This window comes from Eschrichtius robustus, chromosome 13, assembly GCF_028021215.1.
Source record: "Eschrichtius robustus isolate mEscRob2 chromosome 13, mEscRob2.pri, whole genome shotgun sequence".
NCBI classification, from domain to species: Eukaryota; Metazoa; Chordata; class Mammalia; order Artiodactyla; family Eschrichtiidae; genus Eschrichtius; species Eschrichtius robustus.
The window spans coordinates 8,600,843-8,614,685 of record NC_090836.1 but is presented as its reverse complement, the minus strand read 5'-3'; the positions used below and the strand labels follow the sequence as shown (position 1 = coordinate 8,614,685).

General features: G+C 33.9%; 1 protein-coding gene across 1 annotated transcript in view; it reads left to right on the top strand.

Moving 5' to 3' along the window:
• The window catches only part of CLEC2B (C-type lectin domain family 2 member B), a 17,630-nt gene extending 3,787 nt beyond the window's left edge, over positions 1-13,843 (top strand). The window contains exons 3-7 of the mRNA XM_068560423.1: positions 1,199-1,279; positions 7,035-7,198; positions 10,379-10,482; positions 11,489-11,631; positions 12,788-13,843. Coding sequence (XP_068416524.1) covers positions 1,199-1,279; positions 7,035-7,198; positions 10,379-10,482; positions 11,489-11,597 — 458 coding nt within the window. The 3' untranslated portion in view covers positions 11,598-11,631; positions 12,788-13,843. The remainder of the gene's footprint in view (positions 1-1,198; positions 1,280-7,034; positions 7,199-10,378; positions 10,483-11,488; positions 11,632-12,787) is intronic.

Below are 13,843 nucleotides of genomic sequence, written 5' to 3'. Positions count from 1 at the left end.
ATTCACAAGACCAGTTCAAGTGTTGGGAAATACCTCTTGGTGTGAGAAGTAGCAAGATCGTATGTCAAAGGGGTGGTGGACCCAGAAAGACCTGATTCTTTGGGGGCCACTTTTAACAATTTGCCACAGATGGGAAGAACAGCAAAGTGTTAACAGAAAACATTAGAACTTAAAACAATGGGCACAAGATGATTGTACTCATTTAAAATTATGTGTATGTGGGAGGGAGGTTATATGTGTAAAAATGGATTAAAGAGATATATGGGTGGAAGGATGTTAGTTAATCCAAATGATAATGCTGGCTATCTCTACGCAGTGTAAATTGAGATCTATTTTAAGTTTCATTTTCTTTTATACATCTACTAAGGAAAGAATTTGTTCAATAAAAAAAAACTAGTTCTTCACTAGGTGAAAAAGACAGGAAGAATCAATGTTCTCAATAAGTTTATAGTCTATCTTGAAGTATCTTCTATCATTTTTTACATTTCACGAAGTTTTACATTAAGGATAAATACTTTAATCATATGAAATTAAAAAATGTTTCATTTCAAAGAACTTACACACCGTATTTTTCTTCCTGAATGGATACTAGTAAAAGAAAAACAATTCCTCACCAGAGATTTATTCTGTTCTATCAGATTTGCAGATCAGAGAATACAGGACCAGAAAAACAACAACAACAGAAACATGTCCAAGTTCCCTTTGCTTGTTTGCGGCAAAAACCTCAATTCTAAATTTTTTTGATTATTCTGTGACCTTTCAAATATACTGTGTTGTCTATCCTTTAAAATAAACTTTTCATTGAGTAGAAAGTAGATTTTCTTAGAAATATTCAAGGAACGTTAGGATATGCTAATATTTTACCATAGAGGAAGGGTATTGAAGGCCTGAGGGTGGCTTCAGGCCTGAGGAAATTCTACCCGAAAAAGTCATCTATATTTGATTCCTTGGACTGTGGCAGTAAAATCCATAATAACATCTGGATTGGATATAAGGATGTCCTGAGAAATTTCAGCCAAAAGAAAAAACCAGGGTTTTTTCATATGGCAAACAGAAAAGTACATTTTGTGTCATCTCCTTGTGAAATATCAGAATAAATTGCCTAAAGAAGTTTGTAAGGTATGGTTTTGAATGCAAATTTAGTCTTTCTTTTACCTGTTTCTTAATCTAAGTGTTTTTTTGTTTTGTTTTGTTTCAGGTGTTACAAACAAGCGTATGATGTTCCTTTGTATTTTATTAGCAATATCTATAGTTGCTACTATTTTACTTGCTATCTCAGGTGAGTAAATTACATCCTTTATTTCTTCACTTATATTTTTCATTTTCAGAGCTTCCTATTGTATGATCCTTTTCCTTTCTGCCTCAATCATAATCTTTTCTCATTATTCTCACTCCCTTCCCATTATTCATGATATATTTAAGGAGTATCAATGAATGAATTTTTAAGAATTACATGACCTACGTAAGACATGGGGAGACGTAAAAATGATTATGACAAAATCATTCAGCCTGATAATCTCGCATTCCATTCAACATTCCCATGCCGGTGGTAATCACTATTTTAACTTCTGTTGCCAGAAGTTAGTTTTGCCCATTTAAAAATTTTTATGTAAATAAAATGGCAATTTTCATGAATCCTTAGCCTCTTGCTTCTTTTGTCCCACATTATGCTTGTGTGATTCTTCCAAGTCATAACTAGTAAAAGTTCACTGACTCGTTGTTATAGAAGAGGGTTGGAAAATTTTTTACGTAAAGGGGCAGATAGTAATAATTTAGGCTTTGCTAGCCATATGATCTCTGTTGCCACTACTCAACTCTGTATTTGTAGTACAAAAAAAGCCACAGAAAATACATAAACAATTGAGCATGCCTGTGTTTCAATAAATTTGAACATGAAAATTTGAATATTACATAATTTTTATGTGTCACAACACATTATTTCTCTTGATTATTTTTATATTTTAATTATTTTTAAATAATTAATATTTTATTTTGATTATTTTAGAATGTAAAAACATTTTTAGCTCTGAATTTGGCCTCACGTTGTGGTTCACAGATCCTTGCTATAGTGTATTTCATGCTTTTTATTGATTTATTAATCATTCTACTTTTGACGGACACTTGGATTGTGCCATATTTTGACTACTGCTAATTGCGTTGCTTTGAACATCCTTATATTTTTAGTCTTTTAGTGAATAGTGGATATTATTTGGGATATATTTATGAGAAGGATTATTAAACCACAGAGTATGCATAGGTCAGTTTTTGTAGATAATACCATAGATAGTAGATAATCCAACCAAAAGTGTATGCAGATGCCAGTTGCTCAAGATACCTGTCAACACTTTGTTGTCAGTTTTACCCATTTTAGCCATTCTGATGAGTGTGCGTTGGTACCTTTGTCGGTAACCTGTTGTGACTTTAACTGACATTTTCTTGATGACCAATACTGTTAAGCTCCTTTTCACATTTACTGCTCATTTAATTACAATATTTTGTGAAGAGCTATCCTTGCCTTGTACCTGATTCTAGAGGGAAAACATCCAATTTCTCACCATTAAGTAAGAAATTAGCTGTGGGTTTTTTTGTAAATATTCTTTATCAAGTTGGGATAGTTCCCCTCTACTCCTAGTTCACTGAGAATTTTTGCCATGAATGAATGTTAGGTTTTTCAGATGCTTATATTGATATGATCATGTGATTTTTCTTTTTTTAGCCTGTTGATGTAATGGATTACATTAATTGATTTTCAAATGTTGAACCAGCCTTACAGACCTGGGATAAATCCCACTTTTTCATGGTGTATAATTCTTTTTGTGCACTGTTGAATTCAATTTACTAATATTTTGTTAAGAATTTTTGCATCTATGTTCATGAGAGATACTGGTCTGTAGTTTTCTTTTCTTGTAATGTCTTTGGTTTTGTTGTTAAGATAATGCTGACCTCATGAAATGAGTTAAGAAGTATTCCCTCTGATTTTATCCTCTAAAAGAGATTGTAGAGAATCGGTATAATTTCTTCCTTAATTGTTTGGTAGGATTCCCCAGTGAACATATCTGGGCCTGCTCCTTTCTGTTTTTTCGGACATTACTGATTATTAAGTCAGTAATTATTCTTTAATAGATATAAGCCTATTCACATTGTTTATTTCTTCTTTTGTGAGTTTTGGAAGATTGTATCTTTCAAGGAGTTGGTCCATTTCATATAAGTTATTAAACTTGAGGGCATTAACTTGTTCATAGTATTCCTTTATTATCTTCCGTGGCATCTGTAGTGATGTCCTCTCTTCCATTTCTGATATTAATTTGTGTCTTCTCTCCTTTATTTTCTAAGTTAACTTGGCTAGAGGCTTACTGATTTTATTGTTCTTTGCAAAGAACTGGCTTTTGATTTTGCTGATTTTCTCTATTAATTTCCCATTTTCAATTTAATTGCTTTTTGCTTTGATTCTTATTATTTCCTTTCTGTTTTCCTTGGGTTTAATTTTCTCTTCTTTTACTAGTTTCCTAAGGAGAGAATGTAGATTATTGATTTTAGACCTTTCTTCTTTTCTAATGTATGAATTCAATGCTATATATTTTTCTCTAAGGACTGCTTTTGCTGCATGCCCAAAATTTTGATAAGTTGTGTTTTCATGTTCATTTAGTTCAAATTGCTTTTAAATTTCTCTATATTCCTTCTTTGACCCATGTGTTATTTAGAAGTATGTTGTTTCATCTCTACATATTTTGGGATTTTCCAATTATCTTTGTTATTTATTTCTATTTTAATTCCACTGTAATCTGAAAACAGAATTAATATGATTTTTCTTTTGATTTCGTTAAGGTGTGTTTTATATTAACTATTAATTTTAATATTTTATCTTTATTTTCATTTGTATGTTTATGTAAACATTCAGATTATCTGCAAATAATAATGATTTTATTTATTAGGTTGAAATCTTTATATCTTTTTATATATTTGTATTGCCTTATTTTACTGGCTAGTACTTTCAGTAAAAAGTTGAGGAGAAGTACTGAGAACTTGCATCCTTATCTCATTCTTAATATACATGAGAAAGTTTTAAATATTTCTCTATTATGAATGATTATTTATCAATATTCTTAATCAAATAAAGGGAGTTTCCTTTAATTCCTAGATAGCTAAAAGGTTTTATTCTGAAAGGGCATAGAATGTTATCAAGTGCTATTGAGATGTACTTAGTTTGTCTCTTTTTTCTGTTAATGTGTTGAATTACACAGACTTTTTAAAAACGTTAAACTAAACCTTCCTGTCTGGAATAAACTCAATTTGATGACAAAATATTAACCTTTTTAGCACTCTTGAATTAAACTGGCTAATATTTTGTTTAAGATAATATGCACATATGTTCATACAAGCCTGAACTATAATTTCTCATTTTTATAATAGTATTGTCAGGTATTGATATTAAGATTATGCTGGCCTCTAAAACTGAGTTGTAAAGGATTCTCTCCTACTCCGTTTTCTGAAAAAGGTTGTGTACTATTGTTGTTATGTCTTACCTAAATGATTAGAAGTATTCACAATTGAAGCCACCTGGACTGGGAGATTTCTTTGTGTAGAATTTTTTTAATGAAAGGTTTAATTTCTTTACTAGATAGAGTATTTATTCACATTTACCTTTCATTTGTCAGTTGTGCTAGGTTTTGTTGTTCAGAAATTTCTTTTCTTTTTTATTCCTAGTATTGCTAATTCATTTATTTCCCTTTAAAAAGATTTTTTTCTTTTATTAGTTTTCCTAGTGTTCTATCTATTCTAGATGATTCAAAAAGCCAATGAGTTCCTTGCTTTTTTTGTTTTACATTAATTTATATTCAACTGATTTCTCATCTTATTTTTTTAATGGAGTCTTTCTACTTTGGTTTTAATTTATCACTCTTACTAACTTTTCGAGATAGATAATTTTCTTTTTAAAGTCTCCCTTTTTTAAAAAACATAAATTTAAGCCAATAAATTTTCTTCTAAGATTTAAGGAAATGTGTTGTGTTCCACAAGTTTAGGGGAATTCCCTGGTGGTCCAGTGGTTAGGATTCCATGCTTCCATTGCTGACGGTCCAGGTTCAATCCCTGGTCAGGGAATTAAGGTCCCACAAGCCACACAGTGCAGCCAAAAAAAAAAAGAGCAAGGCCCACAAGCTTAGTTGTATCCATAATTTTTGGTATTTTATGTATATATATGTATACCATATATCACATATATCACCAAAATATATGTAATTAACTTCAGTTCAAAATATATATATATATTTTTAATTAATTAATTAATTAATTAATTTTGGGGGGCTGTGTTGGGTCTTCGTTTCTGTGCGAGGGCTTTCTCTTGTTGTGGCAAGCGGGGGCCACTCTTCATCGCGGTGCGCGGGCCTCTCACTATCGCGGCCTCTCTTGGTGCGGAGCACAGGCTCCAGGCGCGCAGGCTCAGTAGTTGTGGCTCACGGGCCTAGTTGCTCTGCGGCATGTGGGATCTTCCCAGACCAGGGCTCGAATCCGTGTCCCCTGCATTGGCAGGCAGATTCTCAACCACTGCGCCACCAGGGAAGCCTCTAAATATATTTTGTTTCCCAAGATTTCTTTTTCTTCTTTGATTTATGAGTTATTTAGCATTGCATTTCTTAATTTACAGACTTTGGTGATTTTTTTATTTTATTTTTTAATTGATATATGGCTCAATTCTACTGCAGTCAGGTGGCACACAGTAAATGTTTTCAATCTTTAAAATTTGTTGCTACAACTTTATTGTCCCACATTTTAGTAAATATTTCATATGCACTTTCAAAAATGTATATTCAGTAGTTGTTGCATGTAGCCCTCTATGTATGTCAACTGACTTAATTTTGTTAATCATGGTGTTCAGATGTTATTATCCTTACACATTTTGCCCATTGTTACATCAGTAATTAAGAGAAGGGTGCCTAAAATGTTTACCTTCTACAGGTATTTGGCATCAGGTGACTGAAAGTGATCATGTAACTAATTGTTTTACTTCTGTGCACCATAGACCGCCAGTATCCCATTTACAACTGGTGACTGGGTCAGTGCCTTTAATGTAAATCACATTGGAAAACCAATAGCATACCTCATCCTTAAGGTTCTGTTCCTTTAGAATCACTTTTCGTACCAAGAACTGATTTAGTCTGGGTGTGTTCAGAAAAATAGACAGTACAGATATTACAAGAATACAAATTTTATTTCTACTATTTCTATAGATTTCAAAAGGATCTCCACAATAAGGCAAGTTACCATGGAATAGGACGTTAACATAAGAATTATGCATAACACCACTGGAGCTGGGGAATGATGGTCTGGAAGGCCACAAAGCTGAAGAAGAAATAGTCACTAATGATTTTGGCTTAAAGCACTAATGTGTTTGGAGAACCCACAGATTAGAGGAAGCTAACACATCTAGATGCCAAGACTACAAAAGGGAAACTCATGAAAAGGCCTGTGAACTTCCTGTGTCCAGCATTTCCAAGAATAATGGCTTCTGCTTTATTTCCATCTTCTAAATTTCATATGGGTTCTTTTTATTGGTTAACCCAGAACCACACAGTGATGGTGGTACCTAGCTGACAATAGGAAACCCAATACATATCTTGTTATTGTTTTATTATTTTCATTGCTTTCTTAGAGATTAAAACCTGTGCCCTAATTTATAACAGTCTAATATAAATTAGTGTTTTTATTACCACCAGATAATGCTAGGATTTCATTGTATTTCATTTACCCAGAAATGACGAAAGGGACTTAACACAAGTGAAATGACACTGCTCTAGGAAAGCCTATATATCACTGAGTTTGGAGTTGAAAGCAATGTGAGTGTCCTGTCACATTCTGGACTGCTGTCATTTAACCTAACATGAAGTTTGTTTTTCAACTTGTTATGGGATAGATATGCAATTCTGGCCATGATCATAATATTTTACATCACAATCCTGTCTTTATTCAATGATCTCAAAACACAGTGGCATATTATTTCATCTGATTCTTAAGATATGTATTTATCTCATTTACAGTTATAAAAGATCCGGGTGCTCAGTATTTTTGCCCAGATAATTGGATTGGTTTCCAAGATAAATGCTATTATTTTTCTAAAGAAGAAGGAGATTGGAATTCAAGTAGATATAACTGTTTGTCTCAAAATGCTGACCTAGTTATGATTGACACTATAGAAGAAAAGGTAAGTAATTTAATATGTATTCCTTATCAATTATATTGAGTAGCGATATTAGAAATATTCAAATTCCATTATGGTCTTTAAAACTTTTCAAACACGCCTGTCTTTAGATGCACAATATTGCAGATGTTCAGAACATGCCGTAGGAGATACAGCTGAAAAACTTAGTGATATCTTGTTTGGATAGTATAAGACTCACATCAAGTAGTAGACTTGATAGCTAACTTTTACATTTTAAGGAATACAAATAGAAGAGCTTGATACTATTTGGAAACCTTTTAAAAGCCACAAAGAGAAAGGATGGAATTCTCCATTTCACTCTCTTTGTGGAAACTTCCTCTGACCTCTCAGTCTTGCTTTGCTGTCTTTCTCTGAGGTCTCATGGCAGCCTCCGTCAGAGCGTTCACTACCAGTGATGCAATAGGTGCAATTGAAAGTTTCCCCCTAGGCTGAAGTATGAGTTTCCAGTGAGCAGACACCATATTTTATTTGAAATTGTATCCATTGCTGTAGCGTAAAAGCAGGTACAAGTTAAAAGGTGGCACAGTGGTTAAGAATCCGCCTGCCATTGCAGGGGACATGGGTTCGAGCCCTGGTCTGGGAAGATCCCACGTGCCGCGGAGCAACTAAGCCCGTGTGCCACAACTACTGAGCCTGCGCTCTAGAGCCCGCAAGCCACAACTACTGAGCCCACGTGCCACAACTACTGAAGCCCACTTGCCTAGAGCCCGTGCTCCGCAACAAGAGAAGCCACTGCAATGAGAAGCCCGCGCACCGCAACGAAGAGTAGCCCCTGCTCGCCGCAACTAGAGAAAGCCCGTGGGCAGCAACAAAGACCCAACGCAGCCAAAAATAAATAAATAAATAAATAAAAATTTAAAAAAAAAAGCTTAATGGATCTTTGTTCAATAAATACTGATTTACGGAAAAATTCTGTTAAGTCAAGAGAATCTCCAAGATCTTTAACAAGCGTGAGACTCTCTTATGCGGCAAGCGTATGTTTTTACTTTTGTTTCATCTCTTTAAAAGTAAAGGGTCAATTTGAGAGGTAATTAACTTAATTAAAATTTCTGTGTATGTGAATAAAAGTTGTGTGTGTGTGCAATTAAGATGTGTTTCAATGTAAAGCAGCACAGCACAGCAGTCAACATTGTTAAAAGAGAATTGTGTATTACTTTTAGGGTGAACACAGGATAGTTATGCAATATGCCTGAAGACTGGTTCAAATTTAAATAGATACAAACTATGCTGGGGCAATTTATAGATCAGTGTAAGGAAACTAAACTATTTTGGAAGGAAGAAAAGACGTAGAAACCTGAATAAAATGTGAAAAACTAGGTATGTTAAGAGTAGACACACCAAATCAAGAAGTAAGATGCAGGTTTAATTTAATATAAAGAGCTTCCGTAGTGAATAGTTTCACTGCTGAATTTTGTAAGACTCTTGAAATGAACATTCTGAGAAACCCTTAAACAGCCCTTACAGTTCTTCTTGGGGAAAAAGGCTAAATTAGCAGCAAGATGAAAAACATAATGAGTAACAAACAAAATGAGGTCTTTACCGCATATGGTATTGTGAAGGAGCGGTAAAAGTAACGTATAAAAGAATTTTAAAGGACTGTTTACTTTAAATAGTTTAAGTAAAATATTATATATGTTTATTTAAACCGTGAAATATTTTTCTAGTTAAAATGAGGTGAAGCTTGTTTCATGAAATTTTCCTCTATTTATTTGCACCTATTTAGAATTACCTTGTCTTTTTAACAAGCAGCTACATGAGCTACCCTTTACTGAGCAAATAATGTTCAACATTTTTCATAGGACAGGCTTTAGGAAATACACCTCCCAGTTCCCTGTCACCAAGACCACAGCTACTGAACTTCATCCAGTTTTCCCAAAATCCAGTAATGTATATCCTGTTGGTTTCCAATACATATATCGTGCCTTACATTTTTTTCTGCCTTAAAACAAGCTCTTTCCTAAGCCTAGAATAGGAATTGTCCTTTTCTCCCTGGATTTCTGTGTTTATCATGGAATCTTCTACTCTTCCCCTCCAGATCCACCTCTTAGAGCACATCCTATGTGAAAGTCCCCCATAAAGACCCAGATGCTTCTTGCCGTAAACTAAAATTTCACTTTGCGTTTATTATACTCATAGTCTTCTCATCTAATAGAATATTTTCTAACTCTAAGTTTACATAAATTTCCTCACTATACATGAAACCATGAATCCAGGGACACTGTTTTCTTAATCGGTTCTCTTGTAAACCCATAGTTTAGACCAGTGAATTGAATTTTTTTCAAATAAATTCATGAAATGCTACAGAAGATGGTATATTAAAATACCAAAGGTTATCAGTGTAACTGTTATCAGGTAGAAATGGACCATAGTGTTGTGATCTGTCATAATTCCCTTATATTTATATAAAACTGAAACATAGAGTGATACAATGTCAAACTTACAGTTTCCCAGCTACTTAGTAGCAGGGTAGACTCAGTGATTTTCTGTGTATAACGTAATTCTATGGCAACAAAGGCTGTAAGGTAGGAAAAAATTTCAACATTGAATGAATATGGAGAAATATCAGGAAAATTAAATTTTTCCCTCAATGATGTCTTTGGAAATCTAAATATTTTGCAAAAAAATGAAATTTGAGAATTAGATTCTAAAGGAACTGGATGCATGAGGGGTGTGTGTGTATGTGAGTGCGTGTGCACGAGTGTGTGTGAGCATGTGCCCTCGTGTGTATGCATGTGTGTGCACATGTGATAGTTTGGGAGAAAAGTTGAAGTAAAGTATTACATTATTTTCTGAGAAGTGAAAAAAACATTGTAATAAATATATGATGATTACGAAGGCTGTGTAAGAACTCCGTTGAAAGTCTAGCTTTCCAGGAGTTTACAGTTTAAAAATCCTGGAGACATAGATTTCCATACTGAATATTTATCAATTTGGAATCAAAAGAGCCTTAAAGAAACTTTCTCTCACATCTTTGTTTCAGGAATGAGAAAACTGAGTGTCAGAGGGTAAAATACTTCTTCACAATCGCATAGCTATTTTCTGGTGAAAGCAAGAGTTGAAACTTTGTCACCTTACTCTTCACAACCTGCACAGCCAGAGGGACACAATAGGTTGTATTGAAAACTGACAAGTAAAATTCTGAATTTTGTTTTGTCTCTAAAGGATTTTCTTAGGCGATACAAGTGTGCTTCTGATCACTGGATTTGGCGAGACATGACCAAAGATCAAACAGGACAATGGGTGAATGGAAGCATAGTTAATAACTGGTGAGTTTCTTTCTTTCTGGGATTATTTAGATTTAGGTAGTGCAGACTGCTCTAGAACCTGTACATTAGCTATATTGCTCTAGCGCCCACGATTTGTTTGCATGTTGGAAAAATGGAGCAGGGAAGATTGTGTCATGTACTGAGAGTAGTTTCAAGAGTCAGCCAGAGAGGTTGGAAATCAAGATGTAAGGGGAAATACCTCTTAGTTGGTTAGTTTGAAAATAAAGACCTGAGATTCACATACACAGTAAAAATAAACTTTTGCTTGATTTTAACCTGTTTTCTCTGATTATATATCTATTCTGCGAGCTTCATGTTACCTGTTTGCTGACAGCTTTTACAGTGTAAGTTAAACTTGTTTATTTTAACCTGCTTTTATTTGCACAGATATTGCAATTTATCCTGGACTTCACACCTTCCATTTTACAATATGGAAAACGGGACCTAAAAGACTGAGGTCACTGCACTCATGACCCCCGTATAACCACCCTTAATGGTGACTGCCAACCACCTTGCCACTTAATTTATGTTAGAATTTCCCAATAGCAATACCACTGACAGTTTGGACTGAATCATTCCTTGCTATGTGGAGGGAGCACTTTCTTGTGCATCGTAGGATGTTGGCAGCTTCTCTGTCCTCTACCCACGAGACAGTAGGAATTCCCCCTACCCTCCTCCACTTGTTACAACCAAAAATGCCTTCAGATGTTTCCAAGTTCCCTTACAGGGGCGTGGAAGGCAAACTCACCCTAGGGTTAAGAACCATTGGTTTCTACAAACTGGTGGCTCTACTCCTGACATGTAACTTCATGTCAGTTTAACAAATATAAATTCTTGGAAGGGAGATTCTTATGGTCCAATTTGGTACAGATATCTTAACCCTAGCAAGAAAGGACAGCATACTTTTTCAGAACTCTGGACAGATAATATTTTTAAAAAGGTGTCATTGAGCAAGGGAGAAATCACAGGACTCCCCAATACACAGTGTTTAATTCCTTTATTGTAGGTTTAATATGACAGGGAATGAAATATGTTTTTATCTGAATGAAGATGGTGTTGCAAAAGCTAGATGCTACACAGAAAGAAAATGGATTTGCAGGAAAAGAATGCACTGAGTAAATGTTTCTGGTAATGGACTTACAGCCATGGGTAAGATGGTTTTAATATTTATCAACTTTTCTCTCCTTCTGTTGAACTTTCAGTATTTCACTGCTGTAATATTATAGCCTGATGATACATCTTGATGATTATTAAAGTAATTTCCTTATCATTTTTCTACTTTTCAAATGGCCTGGATCTTTGCTTTTCTATATCAACTTTAGAAGAATCTTGTAATTTCACAGAATCTATAGGTTAATTTTGGGAGTGTTGTATTTATATATTATTTTCTTATTCATTTACAATGTATATCTTTTACTGACTTTTGCCTTATATAACTTACAATTTTTCTAAACAGTTACTGCATATTATTTATTACCTGTGTCCCTATTATATGTATCTAATGCTTTTGCTGGTGCAATTATGTAATTTTATTATCTTTTAAAATAGTTGTTTTTTAGAAATGTAACGGTTTGGGATATTCTTGTCCTCTTCAACATACATCCTGAAAATTCATAATTTTCTAATAATTTGTGGATTCATTTAAATACTATAAAACATAACATCTAGTAATAACAGTTTTATTTTTCCTGTATTAAAAAATTACTTATTTCTTGTCTAATTAAAATGGGTAGGACTGCCAGGACAATACTGATGGTAAACATTGTTCCACATTTTAAAGAAAATGCTTCTGACATTTACACATTAGTCATGTTGTATCTAGTTTTTTATACCCTTTTTTTTAAAGTTAAGGCAGTTCTTTTCTATTTCTGTTTGCTAAGAGATTTTTTTTTATAGGTAGAGATTTTTAATTTTCTTGTATGCTTTTGTTTTCTGCATCTATTTTGATGGTCTCCTGGTTTCTATTCCTTAATCTTTTAATGTAGTGAATGACATTTATAATTTTTTAATGTGACAGAATTACTTTGCATTCCTAGATAAAATTCAATTTAGTCATGATGTGATATCATATTTATTCTACATAGATTCACTTGATATTTATTTTTTCATATTCTTACATCTAAATTCATGAGTGTGGTTGCCATAAAATTTTCCTTAGGAAAGCGGGGCTTATGGTTTAAATAATTCAATGAAGACATGGTTGGAAAATGTGTTGCTTTACAATTATGCCATGAAATTGTGCATGATAAATTTCCTATGTCTCAAAAATTAATTATTGGTCACATTTTCTGCATATTTTTATTAGATTTGCACTTGTGATCTTCAGTGAAGAAAAGTAACAACCTTTGAGAGGGCCGCTAGAAAAGAGTATTCATGGACATCTTGATGTAATTACACGAGCATTAAAGAATGGTGCTGAAGAGCTGCAACCTCTAGAAGATTCATATTGTTTCAATGAAAACAAACTTCTAATTTTCTCATGGTATGAGAAATGAAATTAGGAAAGACACATTAGAAAATAAGGAAGGCATATATTGTCCCCGGCTCTGAACAGGAAGAAATACCACCTGAACACTATAAACAATCTGCATGCACCTTCACTGGACAATAAGCCAATATATAACCAATATTTATTGATAAATAATAATACTCCTTATGGGCTTATGAATTCTGTAATGCACTTTAACCAAAGTGTTTGTTTAAACAGAGATGTTGTCGTAAATGTTTGCCCAGGTTCTCAGACCCAGGGGCAAGTCTTTACAAGACCAAATATCTAGCAATCCGTAATTACACAGGGTCTTTGCAGTTGAGGGTAAATTATAATTTTATTCAGTTTGTTTAATATTTATGAATATTTAATATGAAAAACTACATGATCTATCCCAGGTGATAGAAGTAATTTTTGTGAACTTCTAGTTATGTATAGGTTCAATAAAATTCCTCTTCTTCTCTCTTATGGGTTGAATTATGAGCCTAAAAGGTCGTGTTGAAATTCTAACCCCCAGGACCTCCGACTGTGGCCTTATTTGGAAATTATAAATGTGGCAAAGGTAATAGTTGATATAAAAGCATTCCTACGGACCCCAATCTCTTTAGCTTTAGTGGTGTTATAAAAAGAGGAAATTTGGATTCAGTGACAGACTCTAAAAAAGGGAAGACTATGTGAAGACAAAAGGAAAAGACAGCCATGTGACTGAAATGATTACCTATAAGCCAAGGAATGCTAAGGATTGCCAACAATTACCAGAAGCGAGAAGAGCTTCTCCTAGATCAGTCTGAGAGAGCATGACCCAGAAGGCATATTGATGTTGGGTCTTCCAGTCTGCAGTACTGTGAGACAATAAATGTCTGTTGTTTTAAA